Here is a 19,384-nt window from a genome sequence, read left to right on the forward strand (position 1 = left end):
CGAATTCGTACGGTATGGTTTGTACCGTACTGTATAGTACGAACTAGTTCGTACTACGTACAAGTGCAACTATGCTAATGACGAATGGATGGAGCTTGATGAGTTATGCAAGTCCACCCTCATCTTGTCTCTCACTGAACAGATGCATTACAATGTGGTTGAGGAAGCACAGAGTGCTTGGCAGCTTTGGGATAAAATCAAGAACCTCTATGACAAGCAAAGTCCTACAAATCAAATGTATTGGCTGAAACAGCTTATGGATCTCTGCATGAAAGAGAATGTGACCATGTCAGCTCATCTAAGCCAATTTCATGCTATTCTTAAAAACTTGGTTTCGAAGGGCATTGATTTCAAAGAGGATATCACTCTGTTGTTTTTGCTTGGAACTCTTAATGAGTCTTGGGATGTATTCCGCATTGCCTTACGTGCTTCTGCCACTACTCTGAAGCTATCTGATGTTGAGAGCTCTCTTCTACAGGAAGAGATAAACCATAAAATTTTGAATGCCTCTCGTATGTCTCATGCTTTGACAGTGAGGCCAGCATGATGGAAATACAAAGAATGACCATGGTAATGGCCGTGGACAGGATTCGCAAAAAACTCGGTCCAAGTTGCATGGCAAGTCGCACGGTAAGTCTCGTGGAAGAAATGCAAATCTGACTTGTCATCATTGTGGAAAGAAAGGCCACATAAGGCCATAGTGTCATGAATTGCGCAATGAAAGGCGCAAAGACAAGGGGAAAGAGAAAGTGCATGAAAAGTTTTCTGATTGCGGTATAGTACCTGCTAAGTCAAGTGTTAAAATTGAAGTATGCATCCCCAAGATAGTGATGGGGATTATATCCTTGCAGCAACATCATCTAGTGCTTTGTAAATGACAAAGATACACTATATGTATGCATAGTGTTGGCTCTTGGACTCAAGTGCATCCTTTCATGTAACACCTTGCCGAGAGTGGTTCCATTCATACCGTTTTGTTTCAGGTTCTTTGCGCTTGGGGTGATGACAACAGGTCTCTTGAGATTGTCAGCATTGGTGATGTTAGGATACAATTTTCTTCTCACAGTAGCTTTGTTATGCACAATGTACGTCGTGTACCTACACTAACACGCAGTCTCATGTTCGCTAAACAAGTTGATGATGCAAGATATCATGTATCTTTTGGAGACTCTGCGTGGAAGATTACTCATGGTACGCTTGTGCTTGCGAGAGGTGCCAAGGCTAGCAACCTCTACCCCTTAGTTGTTTCTGGATCTACAGTTGATCATGTTTTGTCTATGGAATCTTTACCTCATGTATCTCTTTGGCATGCCCGTTTGGAGCACATGTCCATTAAGTAAAATGAAAATGCTTTTTGGTTTGCAATACTTGGAAGCTATACAGAAGGCACAAAATGCTGCAGAATGATATCTCAATCCTCTTGAATTGCTTTGCAGAAGAGAAACAAAATGCTACATAATGAAGATGCTCCATTAGACTTGATTAATAGCAGTAACTCCGTAATCCTGATTTGATAAGAACCTCAAGCATGCCAGCATTTTGATTCTTGTGATCATAAAATTAACTTTCAACTAGAGAAAAAAAACAAAACAAAACAAAGACAAAAACAAAAGTTCAATGTGATTCCATCCACCTTTGTAAGGCTTGGTAGGCCATTGGGCAACTAACAAGCACCCTTTGCCTAATGCCCTGTCCTCTCTAGGGTGACTACTTAGACTCCCTTGATAAGATAATCATCGCCTCTATAGCCTTGGTAGGCCACTGGGCAGCCATCATGTACCCTTTGTCCAATGCCCTGTGGCTGCTTTGGGGTGGAACCCCTCAAGGTAAACATTGTTGGCCTTCCCTTTTGGCTCAGTTTCGGACTTGAGAAGGGGTGTTGAGCTAAGACACACTTTACAGTTGATTAGCATCTTTAAACAACCCCAAAACATACATAATTAATGAAAAGCCCTAGCATATCTTCACATCCAAGTCTATCCAAAGCTATTGTAAAGCATCAAAAATCACCAAAATCATTGAGCCAAAGACAAATAAAATCCCAAATTCTATATATCCCAATGTAATGTCTCACCCAACCATGTATGCCATGATGCTATCAAGCCAAAGAAATGTATCTTTGTGTATCCATCTTATTAAGCAAAAAGAAATTGTAATGTATCTTATTAAGCAATGTATCTTTATGTATCCATCTTATTAAGAAGACTTGAAGTTAAAGAGCAATTGATCAAAGGAAATACCGAGATAAAAGACCAAAAAGAAATCAAGAAGATCAAGATTAGAGCCAAAGCCAAGGAGAAAAAGATCAATCAAGACTAAGGGTCGAAGAACGGCACGCACCAAAGATGGAAAACAAAATTGTAATATCCATTGTATACAATGTATTCAAAGAGGTTACACACAAATGTATGCAATGTATTCCATAAGTAAAAAGAGGTAAGAGAAGTATTAGCTGAAAAGCTATAAAACAATGTACTACCTTCACCATCAAATCAATCAAATCTACTTTGTGTTATCATTCTTCTCTTGCTCAATGATGTTTTACAACAAAAAAACCCTTCTCCAGCTAGAATGTAAAAAATGCACATGGATAAGGGAGCATTCACACCAGTACTTCAAAGGAAAACAATAAGTGCAACACATTTTTCAAGGCCAACTTGAAGAGACAAGGAAGCCACTACAACTAGAGAGACTAATGGTGGGCCTCCTTAATCTAACCCTCATGTACTCCGAAGAAGAAGAAGAAGAAGAGAGTAGGAGTCTTTTCACAACTAGAGAGGTGGATTGTCACCTATCTCCTCAACATTACAATATTATCACCAATGACTACACTCATCTCCCTAAAGGATAGGATTTATCATCATCTTCATTATGCAATGCACTAAAGATCGTTATACCTTAATGTCTTGGTTATCCTTTGTCTCGATTATGCTCTCCAATCTCATGATTACTACCATATCTAATTCAATAAAAAGAGATTACTAGAAACACAAGTGGTATTTGTATGGGTCGTAATAGTGGTGTCCAAGGTTTCTTCTTGTACATGAACCACAAGATTTTAGTTGAGGAATTCATGTTAACACTAACCCTAACTGTGTTTCTTTAACAATCTGTGCGTTTATCGTACAATTGTGTTCGTATTCCATAGACAAGCATTTCTTTACACAACCAAGTACAAGGGGCCAGCCTAAAAACTGTAATACAATGGCTGGAAATAATGAACAGCCAGAGTGAATACAGTCTAAACTGAAATACACTCAAATACAAGGCTGGAAACAGTTGAGCCCCTCTGTCTCCATCAGATTCTGACATAGCTCACAGTTAGCAGATGATAGCGCAAAATAAAACAGGCTAACACTTTGTTCATTGTCTCATCTTGTTACTTTTCCATCTTGTGTTGCTCTCACATTCTTGTTAGGGCACCATTGCATAGCTCTTGAAATAATGTATATGGTGGTTTGGATGAATTCTAAAACCAAATATGACAATCTATCATAGAGTCGAGCCATTACAAAAGATGCAACATAATACAGAGACTCCATATATCGGTGGAATTCTAAAACAAAATATGACGATTTATCATAGAGTCAAGCCATCCCAAAAATATGCAACATTATGCATAGACTCTTACAGTGAATAAAAATCTGCCAAGCAGTAAGACAACTTAAAAACTAGGAACTCATGCACACATTATGCTGAAATAAATTTGGCAGCTACAAGATAACATGGTGCACCCCACTGCAAGCACCTGAGAGAGTGGAAGATTGGCCGTGCCTGAAAATATACGAAGACGAGTATCACGACCATCTTCTAAACCCAAGTTTTTTAGGTCCTTTGGAAAAGGAACCCCATATGCTAGGCCTTGTTGTGCTGGAATAAGTGGTGTTCCTGGGCTTCCATTCCAAATTGCAGTTTCAGATAGGGAACACAGCTGCAATAAATGAAATCAACAACATAGAAAGTCAATTTTCTATACATTCACTGCACAAAAAAAGCATGTGCACCTACACAATTATGAAACTTTGAAGCAACTGTTATAGAAGGATAAACAATGCACTTGAAAATGGCATGATAAATACATCTTACAATTAATCCTCGTAAAATTTTACTCATCAAACTGCAGACTACATCCTATGTACCTCAGCTTAATCACATAAGACCTCAACTTAATCATCTAAGTATTCTTAGTGACCAAATTGGACTCTAATAACTAGTGCTGATCATACAATAAATATGAGGTTTTGACTCAAATAAGGCTCACAAGTGTCTTTTAAGTTTTAGGGCTTCTTAGTTAAATAAGGTTATGTATGTTTGTTGGATGCAACCTGCTCATGAAAAAATGTCCTAAATTGGAGATAACGATGGTCCTTCCAACCAAAAGATTATACCACAAGGCTCTTGAGTTGCAGTGGTGGGAACCTTAAGGCTCAAGCACACACCGATGGAATTATCCAAGGCTAAGGTGAAGGTGACCGATGTCTCAAAACAAACCAGCTAGGTAAGTAGAAAGTCACCTTGTTTAGTAATTTTCCTTATCGAGCAAGGTAGTGCGTAAAGTCTCAAAAGAGGGAGGCACATAGTTAGGTCCATACTCTCCAACCTTCTTCAACATGGCTCTAAAGTACTCCAACCTAGGGACATAAAATAATAAACACAATAACTATCATGATGCCATGATTTTAGAATAAGTTATAAGTTTATATTATATAAGTTATAACAAAGTTATAAATTTAAAATTTATATTATTTAAGGGAAAAAAATGTAAATAGTAAAGATTCGAGCATATCAATGTGTCACGACTCAAAACCTAGCTGTATGAAATGCAATATGGTTGTAGTAGAAGAAACAAGCCACTGCTGAATCTATCTCCTCTTTTCTGATTGGGTTCTAACTTCCCTCAAGAGTAGTCTGCCGTCTAATGGTTGAGGACGAAGGCACTAATGGTGAACATGGACTCAATCCAACGACTCCATGTGGTGTGGATGCCATACTCGTTACTGTAGATGAAGCTCTAGGCCTATCAACTGCTGCTGCTGCTGTTGCAACAAGTGTAGCTGGATTGACCGTCACTCGTGCACGCCTCGATGCAAATAGAGCCTCTTGTCCAACCACACAATCTAGAAGCTCCCTTCTCTTCTCCGCCGTGACATTGGGACAAAATTGCACTTCCAATCTTGGCTCATGCAATAAATGGACACTTACTTTATTTGTGCCACTCATATGCTGATATGGACACAGCTTGCATGACCAAGGGCATGATCCGCCTCCACTTGATGGGCATTCAACATTTACCTCATCCCACCACGACCATGTGTCGGTACATCTGCCTCTTCCTCCGACCCGACAAGCCGGTCGTAAAGAAGTCATGTTGGTTGCTCAGTTGCTCACTGAGGGACCCGCGTGCCCGATGTAGGGAGGCTAGGAGCCCAAGCTATAAGGAGCAAGAAGGAAGAGAAAATGATGATGATGATAATAAAGAAGAGGAGGAGGAGGAGGAGGAGACTAGAAGAAGAAGAAGAAGGACTATGGGCCAGGCTACATGGCAAGTAGTAAGGTGGGCAGTAAGGATGGCTCCAGGACGGGCTCCAAGGCAAGCAGTAAGGCGGGCTGCAAGGGGAGTGGGAGTTGGTAGCTAGAGTAGGCGTCGCAGGAGCCGCAAGTCAAGCGAGAGATGCATGAGGCGGCCTGGCAGGAGTTGCACAGGAGGCAAGACAGCCCAAAAGAGGGGGACAATAACTGTTCGTCTCTCGACAATCCATCCCCAACAGGCAACATGTACCCGCGACCAGGGGGGAGGACGGCCGTCCCCTTGTGACGCTTCTGGACGGGGACATCCCCCGTTCCACCTCCACCTCCCGCACATGCGTCCCGTCACGGGACAGCGTTCCAGCGTCTTGGGGACTTGGGACGGGCATCCCCTGGTACTATGTTCTTGAGCCACTACCACACCTCTATCAAAGTGCAACGATGCGAAAGCCTAGGACAAAGACTGAGAGAGAGTGAACACGGAGAGAGAGAGAGGAGCCAGTGTAAACGCAGAAAATCTGCAGTGTAGTATATTGTATGAGAGCGCAAAAAATACACGAGGGCAGAGAAAATATCTGCATGTGTCTCCAACTTGATGACCTCAATCTCCGTCAACTCAAGCACAATCGGTCTCAACCAACAAATCTCAAGATCATAATGATAACTGAGAGTGTGCCACAACCTGTCTATAAATAGCCAGGAAATAAAGAATGCCTAGCACCAGGTCGACTGCATTAAATGCAGCCGACCACAGAAAAAATAATAAAAAACTCACTGCAGCCTGCCACATGGCACTTGCACAGACTACTGACATGGTTGCTGACATATGTACTGCTGACGTGGCACTATAATCCTGTCCAAGAAATGACTCTCTAACAACCTCATGCAATTACCTAAGGGCTGCACTGTAGCCACAAGCTAAAGATGTTAATGCAAATGTTGATGCTCCAAAGCTAGTGGCACAAGCTCAAACGATTACACTCCGTCAAGCATGGGTGCCGAATCCATCTCATCAATGCTCCACAACTAGTGGCACAAGCTCAAACAACTAAACTCCATCAACCATGGGTGCCACATCCATCTCATCTAGCTCTTATAGAGGTCTCAGAATATTTGCTCCTCCTCTAGATCATGCTCTTTCTTTACACTTTTGGGTGTGCTTGTTGAGAGCATAAGCACGTCTACATTCACCTATCAATTCAAGATACAACTTAGTGTTGAGCTAAAAATGCATTAGCTTCACTTAAACAACCCCAAAACATGTTTAATTAAGGAAGAAACCTTGTTTATATTAAAGAAATGTGTTCCCAAACAGTGTCTTTATCCCATAAGCACAAACCCACTTGGGAGGGCCCAAACTTTTTATAAATAGGTATGCTACCCTCCATTCAGTCTTAGTCTCGTTTTTGCAGGTTTTAGGTGTCTTCACCTTGCTACCCACACCCCGTACGCGGAGGACATCGTAGTCCAAGCTGTCCATTGCAGTCTTCACTCATTTGGTGCCTACTTCCAACCCTCCATCATCATTTGCTTGCTGTTTCCAGCCAGGCGACTGCTGCTGTCCACCCATCCAGCTGTCGTAAGCCTACCACGTCAGCATATTGCTGTGTTTGCAGGACCCAGCTATTGCCCTCCTAGTTTTCTCTCTCCTCTAGCTGTCGCCATCATCATCTCAGCCTATGTTTGCAGATTTTCTCTCTTCTCAGCCTGCGTTTGCAGATTTTCTCTCTTGAATCTGCGTTTACAACACTCTCTCTCTAGACTGCCATTTGCATCAAGTCCAGCCACACATAGGCTGAGTTTACTCTTGTTCAACACTCCAAGGTTGCCTTGCGGCGGTTCGGGAGCCATTTGGAGTATGACACACTCTCCAGCTCATTACCCCTGCCCTGATCCTTGAGATACACGAGTTCTAGGATCAGTATTCATTCACTGCATATTGTGTTTTTTGCATGAGCATTGTATATTCCATAGTCATATCACTTCATTCATTCTCTGTGTTCATTGCCTCTAAGTTACCCTAACCCTAACTGTGTTCTTCTATCAGTCTATGCTTTGTCATACGGTGTTATTTGTGTTTCTGTGTTAGGATATTTTCTTTACATGGTATCAGAGCCGAGTTCTCTAAGAGAAACCTAGGCCTTGATCTGAAAGCTCTACACAAGAAGTAAGAACAATAGAAGGGCAAATGACTTTGAATACTACTTTTGTACCACTTCTCACACCCAAGCTAAATCCATCGAGGAATGAGTCGAAGTGGGCCTCACAGATTGCTTCACAAGCTCCTGACATGGCCAAACAAACATTGGACTACCATGGAGTTCCACAACCTTACGAGATCACTGCAGCTAAATACAATCTCATTTTGATGCATAGAGTCCAATAGCAAATAGAAGGTAAGTTTGAATTTCACCCTTTAGATTCGTCACCGATCTACTAACCATGGAAGAAAGGCGGAATCTCCACTTAGGATTGGCCATCTGCACGTGGAAACTTGCATAGAGTACACTCCATTGCCTTCATACTTATTCTCTTCGATGCCAGGTATACCTACCATTTCAGATTCTGTTAATGATGCTTCCCCTTCTCCTATTGGTATGGATGATTTTCATGATGAAGGATGTATGCAAAACAATTTCTGATTTATGAGTAATGAGGAAGACATATATTTCTTTATGAACTCAAGACTAGGTAAGTAATTGAAACAAAAAACTATGAGTACTCCTTCCCTTTCTTTTCCTTCAAACAATTATGTTTTTAAAGGTTAAAATGAAGTAAGTGCATCTTCATCATCATCATTTCAATTTAATGCATATAATGGACAAAGGGAATTTCCCACATCTACACCTATCACAAATCCATTTAATCTCCCTCCCATCCCACCCTCTTATTCCACTACCACATCCTTTCAACCTCTATGAAGTGCACCGCATGTTGCATCTCATGTAGGATCACATGTGTTTTCATTCACCACACTAGGAGGTTCTTCAAACTTAGGCACAGCTGTTAGTACCTCATCTTTTCCTCAACTGGGTGGTGTTCCACATTTTCCTCACAAACTTTCGGGATCATTGCAACCTGTGTGTTTCCGCCCAATGTCTCCCAAGTGTGGATCAATTGGTGCCACGGTTTGCCTCCATGGCATTATCTAATTGATCCTCTGGTCATTATGTTGTGTCCCAGCCAGCATTTGAACAAAGCTTACGTATCCCAATGCCTCCACCTCCACCAGCACCTCATGGAAACATTCATGTTCCAGTGCCTCTCCATCAATCAGCACTCATTGAACACACACAACCTATTTCTGCCTACCTACCTCTTCCCCCTCCTCCTCCTTATCAGACACATCCGACACCACCACATCCATCTTACTCCACATTCCCGATACCTCATGATTCTACCTCATCTTTCACCAAGCATGCATTGAATGACAAGACTCGTTTTAACAAGTCAAACTTTACAACTTGGTTAAACTTGATAAGACATGTCTTTGACTCATAGAAACTACGGGATCTTATGCAAGGGTTGGAACCCCAACCCGATCCCACACTTGTTCCATACAAGGTCGTCAACACATGGAAGGCTAGGAATGCATTCGCTATTGTCAAGCTGATACAGGACTTATTGCCCAAGTTTCATTCTCAACTTTGGCATTTTGACTTAGCGTTAGAGTGATGGGCACACTTGACTAACCGCTATGCAACTCGGGATAGGTCCCATCAAATAAATCTTGACCATGAGCTTTAAAACTTCAAAATCTCTGACCGGGATGACTTGAAAGTCAAGCTGGCTGAGTATCGGCGTCTCCTTGCCGAATTCTCCACTACAAGGACTCCTAAGTCCTCTAACGATCAAGTCACATTGCTTCTTTAAAAATTGCCACGTAAATACTTCAATTTTGTACAGCAAATGGTTTCTTTGCCCAATTTACCCACATTCTATGAATTTAAGTGTCAATTATTACATTATGCACGGTTGTTCAATCAATTTCATATGAATAATCCCTCAAAGGGGACTCTTGTTGCTCATTCTCAAAAGGAGCAATAAGGGAAGGATAAACAAAATCAAACTTCAAATCACAATCAAAATCAAAATCAAAATCAAGCAAGGGAATCACAAGGAAACTCCTAGTCTCAACTCAAACCCGGGTGGCAAAATGTACCTAAGAAGAAATGGTATTATGAACATTGTCAAAAGGCTAGCCAATTTGACGACAAGTGTCAATCACAAGTAAGAAGCATAGCACCAAAACCCAAGTCATAGACCCTCACCCCTCAATCGGGCAACCCCCCTCACGGGAGACATGGTGATGGCAAGGAGCAGTGGAAAGGACAAACTCACACTACCACCGGTCAACCATCTTAGTTGACAATGTTCTCAACTCCAGAGGGCTTGTCTGACTGGTCTGCAGAGGCCCACATCATCTCCGTAGAGACGTCCAATGTAAGTCTCGTTCATATATATGAGTTGCCTCTGGACAAGGTTATCACAAAGGCCCACTTGTCACAGCCGAGCACATCAACACCTATTTGGATTGTAGACAGTGGAGCTACACATCACATGACTCCTATAGAGGACATCTTTTGTACTCGAGCCCCTGCAGCCGCGCGAGTCCACGTAGGAAACAACTCCTCGGTCAAGATCCAGACTCAAGGTTGCATCAGTTTTGCCATTGATAAGGATTCGGATCTGGCTTCGTTAAACAACGTATACTATGGCCCTCATCTTGGGGTGAACTTGTTATCTATTCAACAGCTTTGCCATTGGGGTGAGCAGTTTTCTTTAGAGCGACCATAGTCGAGGTCCTTGACTCTCGGACTGGTTTAGTGATTGCTTCTGGTGAGGCACAACCTAATGGCCTATACCACATGACCCATTTTCTTATGGAGCCGACAACAGAGGGCTTCGTATTCCATTGCTTCCAAGCATTAGCCACATCTCAAGAGCCTATGACAAATGAGCGTCTTTAGCATTTTCGCCTAGGGCATCTTGGCTATGACTCTCTTTATGAGTTGTCTTGCTGTGAGATAGTTGAGGGCCTTCCTCGCCTAAAGCTAGCTTGAGATATCTGTAAAGCATATCAGCTTGGAAAGCAACATTGTAGACCCATTTCCTTAGCAATCTACACATAGAGGTGAGGCACCTCTGATTCACGTTGATCTTACAGGGCCAACATCCACTGCCACTTTGAACGGCGCACTGTACTTTTTTATAGTAAATGATCATTCGAGATACATGTGGGTGTACTTCCTCAAGCATAAGTCCGATGCTTTCACATATTTCTCTGCTTTGGTATTGCTAGTTCATAACCAAACACGTCATCATCTTGGTTGCATGAGGAATGATAGCAATGGTGAGTTCATCTCCCATGAGTTTTCCGAGTTTCTACAATAGCATGGAATCTCTCGCTAACTCACCTCTACCAACTCCCCCTCTCAGAATGGAGTCGTAGAGCGTAGGAACCGAATAGTCATGGAAATGGCATGCTCTATACTCTTCACAGCAAAGCTCCCTGAGCGCCTTTGGGTTGAGGCTACTAACACTGCAGTGCACATCCTCAACTAGTGTTCGACTATGGCTCTTCGGCATTCTTTGGCTCTCGACCTGTCATATCCCACTTCAAAGTCTTTGGGTGTCGTGCATACACATGCACGCCTAATGATAACATAGGGAAGCTCACTCCCCGAGCTGATCTCCTTATCTTTGTCAGATATTCCTTTGAGGTGAAAGCCTACTGTTTGTTTGATCCTCGGACGAACAAGGTGATTGTTAAGCGGAACGTCATCTTTGACAAGAGAAATATCATGCAATCCTCTGCACCAAATTCCGATCCAATTTATCCTTCCACATCATTGGAGATCATGCCTGCTAAGCGTGGTCTACTACCCGCTCTAGACCCACTTGCGGATTCTTCAACTCCCAAGCCCCCCCTGCAAGACCCATTACCTCGTTGGTACCAACAGACCATGCATGATTTGGGGATCTTACCACCAGATTCCACTTCATAGGGACCTAGAAGATCTTCCCGGCTTGCATCTCAGGCATCAATTGCGACATCATTTACAGTTGATTATGTAGCGCATTCTGAGCCGAATACATGGCAAGAGGCTTTTCAGCATCCTCAATGGTAAGAGGCCATGGAGAAGCAACTAGAAAGTATTGATTGAAATAAGACTTGGACATTGGCGGATCGTCTGAGCCACAAGAAAGCCATTGGGACAAATGGATTTTTAGGACCAACCTAAAGGCTGATGGGACTTTAGACAAGTACAAGGCTCGCCTTGTCATGCAAGGGTTTCGACAAAAACATGATATTGATTATCAAGAGACCTTTGAACCTACTACGTAGTTGACATCTTTTCAGTTATAGCTCGCACTAGCCGCTCACTACGGTTAACCGATACATTAGATATATCAAGAGTGCCTTTCTGAATGGTTATCTAGAGGAGGAAGTCTATGTGGAGTACCCACCAAGATTTTCTTCTGCAAAACCTGAGGGATAAGATATTCCGCTAGCAAAAAGCTCTTTATGGACTGAAGCAAGCACCGTGGTCTTGGTTCCATAGGATAGACAAGTTTTTACAAACTCACAAATACCATTCTACCCCTTATGACCCGAACTTATATATTCGATCTACTGCAGAGGGGATTAGCTACATCTTGTTGTACGTAGATGACTTACTCCTCACAGACTTAGATTCTACTGCCATAGCGGAAATCAAGGCAGAGCTTAGTGCAACATTTGAGATGATAAATCTCAATTTGTTGTTTTACTTCTTGGAGATAGAGGTAGTTCGATCTGGGGGTTGTATTTTTGTGTCATGGCAAAAGTACGCACTTCAACTCATGGAACAATTCACTACAAATTAGACACAGCCAATAGCTACGCCTCTCAATCCTAGTGTCCACTTGTCGAAGGATATCCTAGGTCAGCCCTTCACTACGCATACATATAGGTTTGTTTTAGAGAAACTTATTTGGTTAATTTATACTAGACCACACTTAGCTTACTATGTCAACATTCTCAGTCAATATTTCACAACACCCAGGATGTTACATTGGATTGCATATCTTTATGTCATGTTATTTACGATATACTTAATCTTAGGGCCTCACTTATGATTCTAGTTTATGTTTACAAGGATACACTAATTAATGAATGGGCAGGAGATCTTGACACCCGGCATTTCCATGGTGGCTACCTCTTCACCTTGGGCACGGCCCCCATTTCTTGGTCCAACCATAACCAAGAGATGGTGGCGGCTTCCACGACTGAGGCTGAGTATAGTGCTCTCTTCGATGGCACCACCCAAACCATCTATCTCAGAAGCTTATAGCAACGCTTCACTTCCCTTGTGACTCTCCCACCATTGTCTACTATGACAACTAAAGTGTCATTGCCCTTGCAAGCAATCCAATCATCACACCATAGATGTGGCATGTGGAAGTCCACTTTCACTTTTCCACAAAGCAAATTGAGCTAGGCACTATCTACCTAGAGTTTGTGCCTTCATCACACAATTTTGCAAACATTCTAACCAAAGCGGTGAACCGGCCGGTTCTTCAATACCTTCTACCTAGGATCGGCTTGGGTACACCCTCCCCTACTTCTTTAGATTGACATTCATTCATTCATCTTGCTTTCCTCTTGCTTTCCCTTCTAGTTTGAGAGGGGATGGCTACTTCTCTTAATAGTGACCGTGATGGTGCTTATGGTTTTTAGGCATTCATTCATTCATTTATTCTTATGTATTGTACTTATGAACAATTGTAACTTCTTCGCACTATCAAGATAACAAGATTGTAAAAAGACACTTGGACAAGTGAACAATTTTCCTGCAAGGACACTGTCCAAGTGGCACCATTACATTGCATTTTGTATGAGCAAGACATCTTGCATCTTCCTTTGCATTACCCCATGCATTAGCATTCTATTCATGTAAACATACATCTATACGCATTTATCCATTTTTTGTCTTTTGGAGTAGTCAACTATTGATCCACCATATTCGTGGCATTGCACATGGCAATCTCCAAGGCAATCCTCCCTAGCTTGCTTGTTTGCTTTGCTTGTCTTGCTTGCTTCACATCTTAGCTATAATTGTATTATCCAAACCTTAGCAATTTTCCTTTTTCACCGACACCCAATAATGGTAGGGATAGTATACTTGTCTGAAGGTCTTGGGTCTGACCATCCCTTATCACTCTCCCGTCCAGGGCACGGATACTCAATAGGAAGAAAGCCAACTTGAAACCCTAAATGTTAAATCTATCAAAACTACAAAGCTCTCAAAAAAAAAAAAACAAAGCTAATTCCATCCGCCTTTGCAGGTCTTCATACGCCACTAGGCAGCCGTCGTACACACTTTGTCCAATATCCTAGCCTCTCTAGGGTGATCACTTGGGCTCCCTTGGTAAGCTTACCATCTCCTCTGTAGTCTTAGTAGTCCACTAGGCAGCCGATGCATACCCTTTGTCCGATCCTCTAGCTGCTTTGGGGTGGGACGCCTTAGGGTAAAAGATAAAGAAAAAACAGGCTTGGCTGGCCTACTTCTCATGGCAACATTGTTGGGCCTAAGAGAGGGTGTTGAGCTAAAAATGCATTAGCTTTACTTAAACAACCCCAAAAAAAGCTTAATTAAGGAAGAGAGAAGAGAAGAGGAGCAGAGCAGACGAGATGCTGCCCTGAGAGAGAGAGAGAGAGAGAGAGAGAGACTGATTCGCAGCAGACATGTCTGAGTTAAACACTGTTTTTATCGACCCACTGGTGGATTCTTTGGGACCTGATTCAGATGCTAAGGGGATGACATGATTCCCTGTACTAAGATGGAGGTCTCTGTTGCCCTCATGCACAGCCACCAATTAAACAAAACAAATATGCCTCTGATGCCTTCAAGGAGGAAACTAATGGAGTGCCGCCAACTGATAATCAGGTGCGCTCTTATGTGCAGGTCACATCCATCACTAAAGACTCTCAGGACTTTGATTGGGAACACTTGTTGGAGTTTGCCAATACTTTGCTGCGTGATTACGATCAACACAACCATGAAGCATCCTCTAATCAAGATCAGGAAGATGTTTTAGATGCAAACATTGATACCAAGACAATGCTGTGTTCTTTCTTGGCATTTTATGAAAGAGGGATCATCCTCCTTTTCAGGGCTGGAACCCAATGCAGTCTTTCTTGGCATTTTAGGAAAGAGGGGTCATCCTCTTTTTCATGGGCAGGAACCCAATGTGTTCATGGATCCATCAATGGCTCAACTTCATACCATTGGGTGACTGTGGAGGAATTTTATGTGGGACCACAGGGCTTCTATGAAGTAGTTCTCAAATCAACAATGCTCCGCAACAACCTCTTGGCAAAGGTGCCTCTATAATCTATTTTTTGATCCATGCCTTGTTCATGTGGTACCATGGAGTCCGATGGATGACTTTCAACACCTGCTCCAACAGGAATGCCTGGTTTGGGAGGAAGTGGAGGCCTGCGCTGTTGTGTATTGGCCTTTACTTATGGAAGCTCTAGCAGCCATTGGCATGATCTTGGTGCCCTCCAGCTTGAGGGCCACCAATCGCAATCACATGTGCATGTTGTTGAATACTGCTTGCAAGCGGCCTAACTGGTTAAGGCTAAATTGTATTGGAATGCCATCTTTGCATTACCATTTGAAATGGGGCACTTTTGTTTGTCATTGTTTCTCTTACAGGCAGCTAGGGCATTTTATGGCTGAGTGCCTGGATAAGGTAATTCCAGAGGTGGGAATTCCACCAGTGGTGCTAAGGAAGATCTCATGACTAAAGGCCCTCAAGATGAGGAGGTTCCAACACCCACCAACATAAACAAAGGGAAAAAACCTATGCAATCCCATGATCAATCGGAACACAGTTGGATGGATGTCCATTCCAAAAGGAGCAAAAAGATTATTATGGACATCTCGGCTACTAAATCCGGCACTCCCAAAGACTCCTTATGAACCCTATGTGTGACATAAGGATAAGCAATCCATGGTGCATCCATCTGTTGACAAGGTCTCTTTTGCTCCACGAAATGCTTTTGCAGGGAAAACCCCTGTAGATCGCTTCAAGACCCCCACCCACACTTGCTTTTGATACACAAGGCAAGGTGATCACTGCATGGGATTGGCATTATTCCAGGTTTGTTCCCAAGAAAGGGAATGATCCCTCTACCTCTAACTCAATGAGTCAACACATGAACTCGTTCACAGTATTGGCAGATTTCTTGGACACGGGAATGCTTCAGTTGTTAGCACAAAAAGTTAAAGCAAGGCATGACCAACCTTGGCCTTGATTTTGCTCCTGATTACATATGAAAGTTCCTACTTGGAATGTGCGTGGCATTTGCTCATGCAACAATCAGCATGACATGTGGTACAACTTGCACAAGAATCAATGGGATGCCTTATGCACCCTTGGACACAAAAGTCATGGTGAAGCAAAAAAGAATGTGGATTGTAATGGTTTTCGTCTATTTTATGATGGGGGCTCTGCACAACACTACTCTGGTATTCTCGTGCCGGTTCTAAGAGATTTCAGCCGATCCTTGTCATAACTGATGTGCATGGCCACTTTGTGGCGATCGAAATTGTACTTGATGGGGAGGTCCTATGGCTGGATGGTCTCTATGCTTCAAATGATCATGTGTCTAAACGTGATTTGTGGAGTAGATTAACAACCTCTTTGACACTTGGCGAACCGAGGTTGCTAATGGGAGACTTCAACATGTGTGTGGATTCATTGCAATCTACTTTTGGGCATTCAATGACCAATGCTCCTAAGAATCGAGTCAGGCAAGAGTTTGCCTTCAATATTCTTAAACAAGACCTTTGGTCTTGGCTGCATCTATCAGATTTTGAACTCGCATTTCATTTGGCGCAATATTCCGCTGCATGGTCTAGATTGGATTGCACGTTTGTCATGCACGATGATGCATTTCTACCAAAGGTCCTAGATATGCAAGTCCAGAATCAATATGTCTTATTAGATCATTTTCCTCTGCAATTCAAGATGCTTGCACAATCTGTTGCGCCTTTTGCACAATTCTTGGAAAAGCTTCCTTTGCGTTTTAATTCCTCGTATTTGAAACACCCAATTTTTAATGCCTACATGGGACAATTGCTTGACCACTTCTTGTCAGACTTTCCAATGAGCAACAATCAATCCTTTGAGCAATTGATTAGTAACGTGCAGTGGGTTGCTCAACAGTATGGTATTCATCATGCACCCCTTTGCAAACAGCACCAGTAGGCGGCAAACAAACTCCTAGCCTTGGTTCGTTCATTGCTTGTTGAGACACCAAATGAAGTGTTTCAGCCCCCATTGGCCACAAGATTGGTTGATCTTATTCAACAATTCCAGTTAGAATCTTCGCACCAAGCAAAATTGAAATCTCTAGCTGAAAATTTGCAAGATGCCTCCTGCCAAACCCATAAATTATTTCTGGGTTGGCACCCTTCCCCTACGCAAGAAAATATGGTTAGACTATTATTCGAATGTGCCAAAACTATTTTCTACATCTTCTTGGCTTGGCTCAAAGCCCTTCTACACTGTTCTCTAACGCTCGTGTGGCTTTATATCACTGGTCAGGAGTCATGTTTTGCCAACATCCATACTACCTTGGAAAGTGACATTCGTGAGTATACAAGTCATGAATGTATTATTGCATTTACCCATGGATGAAAGTCCTTGTTGGGATGGCCTCACGAACGAGTTTTTTGACACTTATGCCACTAGTCTAGTGAAACCCTTAACCACCATGTACCAACAGGTCTAGGAAACAAGATTTATGCCACAAACATTGGAGACCGTCTCTCTAATGTCAGAGTGCAGCAATGCGGAAGCATAGGACAAAGACTAAGAGAGAGTGAACACTGAGAGAAGAGAGAGAGAGAGAGAAAAGGAGATAATGTAAACACAGAAAATCTGCGGTGTAATATGTTGTATAAGAGTGCAGAAATACAAAAGGGGACAGAGGAAATATCTCTGTATGTCTCCGACTTGATGACCTTGATCTCCGTCAGCCCGAGCACAATCTGTCTCAGCCAATGGATCTCAAGATCAGAATCTGAAAAGAATAATGACTGGAGTGTGGCACCAACTGGCTATAAATAGCCCAAAAAAAAAAAGAATGCCCAGCACCAGGTCGGCTGCATTAAATGCAGCCGAATGTAGAAAAATAATTAAAAATTGTCCGACTGCAGTCTGTCCTGTCCGACTGCAGGCTGCCACGTGGCACCTGCGCAGATTGCTGACGTGGCTGCTGACATCCGTACTGCTGACGTGGCAATCTGCTGTCCACTGTCTGTCCAAGAAATGACTGTCTAACACCCCCTCTCAGATCCTGGACGGGTCAAAAGACTAAGGGATCTGGAATGCTGCCGAAGAAGACCCTAGGGAAGCGCCTTCGTAAACAAATCTGCAATATTATCCTCCGTCTTGCAATACTCCACATCAATGGTCCCATCCAGAAGCTTCTCCCGAATGAAGTGATACTGGATCTCAAAGTGCTTCGTCCGGGCATGAAATACAGGATTCCATACCAAGGCAATGCAACTCTCATTGTCGCACCGCAAAAGAGTAGGACGAGTCTGGGGGCAGCCAAGCTCCTCCAACAATCTCCGAAGCCACACAACCTCACATGTGGTGGAAGACGCAGCCCGATACTCCGCCTCAGTAGAAGAAAGGGCTACCGTGGGCTGCTTCTTGCTACTCCAAGAGATAACACCTGTACCCAAGGTAAAACAGTAGCCTGTAGTAGACCATCGGTGGTCCACATTGCCAGCCCAATCTGAGTCACTCCAACCTGCAAGAACCAGATCGGAAGCATATGTACCTGCGGGATAAGAAATCCCTAAGTCGGAGGTCCCCCTCAAATACCGAAGAATCCTCAGGGCAGCCTGCCAATGCACCTGTTTAGGTTCAGTCATGAACCCTGCCAAAAGACCCACATCAAAACAAAGATCAACAAGAGTGTTGAGAAGCTAAATGAAGGATCCAATCAACTGACGGTAGCATGAAGCATCCATCACGGGAGAATCTAAGTTTGAAGTGGCCTTCCAATTCTGATCCATAGGAGTAGTAATGGGCCGACAAGTCTCAATCTCAAAAGTCACTAAGAGCTCCTGAGTGTACCTCTGTTGAGAGAGAGATGAAAATCCCCCTCTGAGACTGATAAATCTCGTGACCCAAGAAGAAATTAAGAAGCCCCAAATCCGTCATCTCGAATGCCTGATGTAAAGCTGTCTTGGTCTCTCAGACCTTCTTTGCATGATCCCCTGTCAAAATCAAATCATCAACATATAACATAAACAGCACACGACCAACCTCAAAAGTGTGCACATAAAGCTGCGGATCCACCTGGGAGCGCCGATATCCCAACTTCAACTGAAGAAACAAGTCAATCTTCTCGTTCCATACACGCGGAGCCTACTTGAGGCCATACAAGGCCTTCTTCAACCAGTAAACTTTCCCATCCGAGGATCCAAAGCCAAGAGACTACTCAACATAGATCTCCTCCAGCAAAGTCACCATTCAGAAAGGCCGACTTCACATCCAACCGATAGACAAGCCATCTCCTATGGCCAACCAAGGCAAGAACAGCTCGAATAGTCGCCATACAAGCAGTGGGGGCAAAAGTATCATGGAAATCAATGCCTAGGCGCTGAGCAAAACCTTTAGCAACAAGGCGAGCCTTGTGCTTGTCCAAAGAACCTTCACTAAGGTACTTGGTCTTGAAGACCCACTTTACACCAATCACCTTCTTATGAGAGGGTGAGACACAAGAGACCAAGTGCCATTCCTCTCAATAGCCTCCAACTCGTCTTCCATGGCCTTCCGCCAA

The 19,384-nt window shown here is 43.1% G+C and overlaps 1 protein-coding gene across 4 annotated transcripts in view; it reads right to left on the minus strand.

Moving 5' to 3' along the window:
• Positions 1–19,384, minus strand: part of LOC148012074 (ribose-phosphate pyrophosphokinase 1) — a 113,903-nt gene that overhangs the window by 71,103 nt on the left and 23,416 nt on the right. For all 4 annotated transcript variants that reach the window (XR_015689040.1, XM_087668990.1, XM_087668992.1 and 1 more), the window contains exon 2: positions 3,749–3,931. Coding sequence is in view for 3 of the 4 variants with exons in the window: in XM_087668990.1 (XP_087525116.1) it covers positions 3,749–3,931 (183 nt within the window). In the remaining variant the exon portion in view is untranslated. The remainder of the gene's footprint in view (positions 1–3,748; positions 3,932–19,384) is intronic.

This window comes from Lygodium microphyllum, chromosome 27, assembly GCF_053477565.2.
Source record: "Lygodium microphyllum isolate KBCC chromosome 27, Lygodium_microphyllum_v1.1.10, whole genome shotgun sequence".
NCBI lineage: Eukaryota > Viridiplantae > Streptophyta > Polypodiopsida > Schizaeales > Lygodiaceae > Lygodium > Lygodium microphyllum.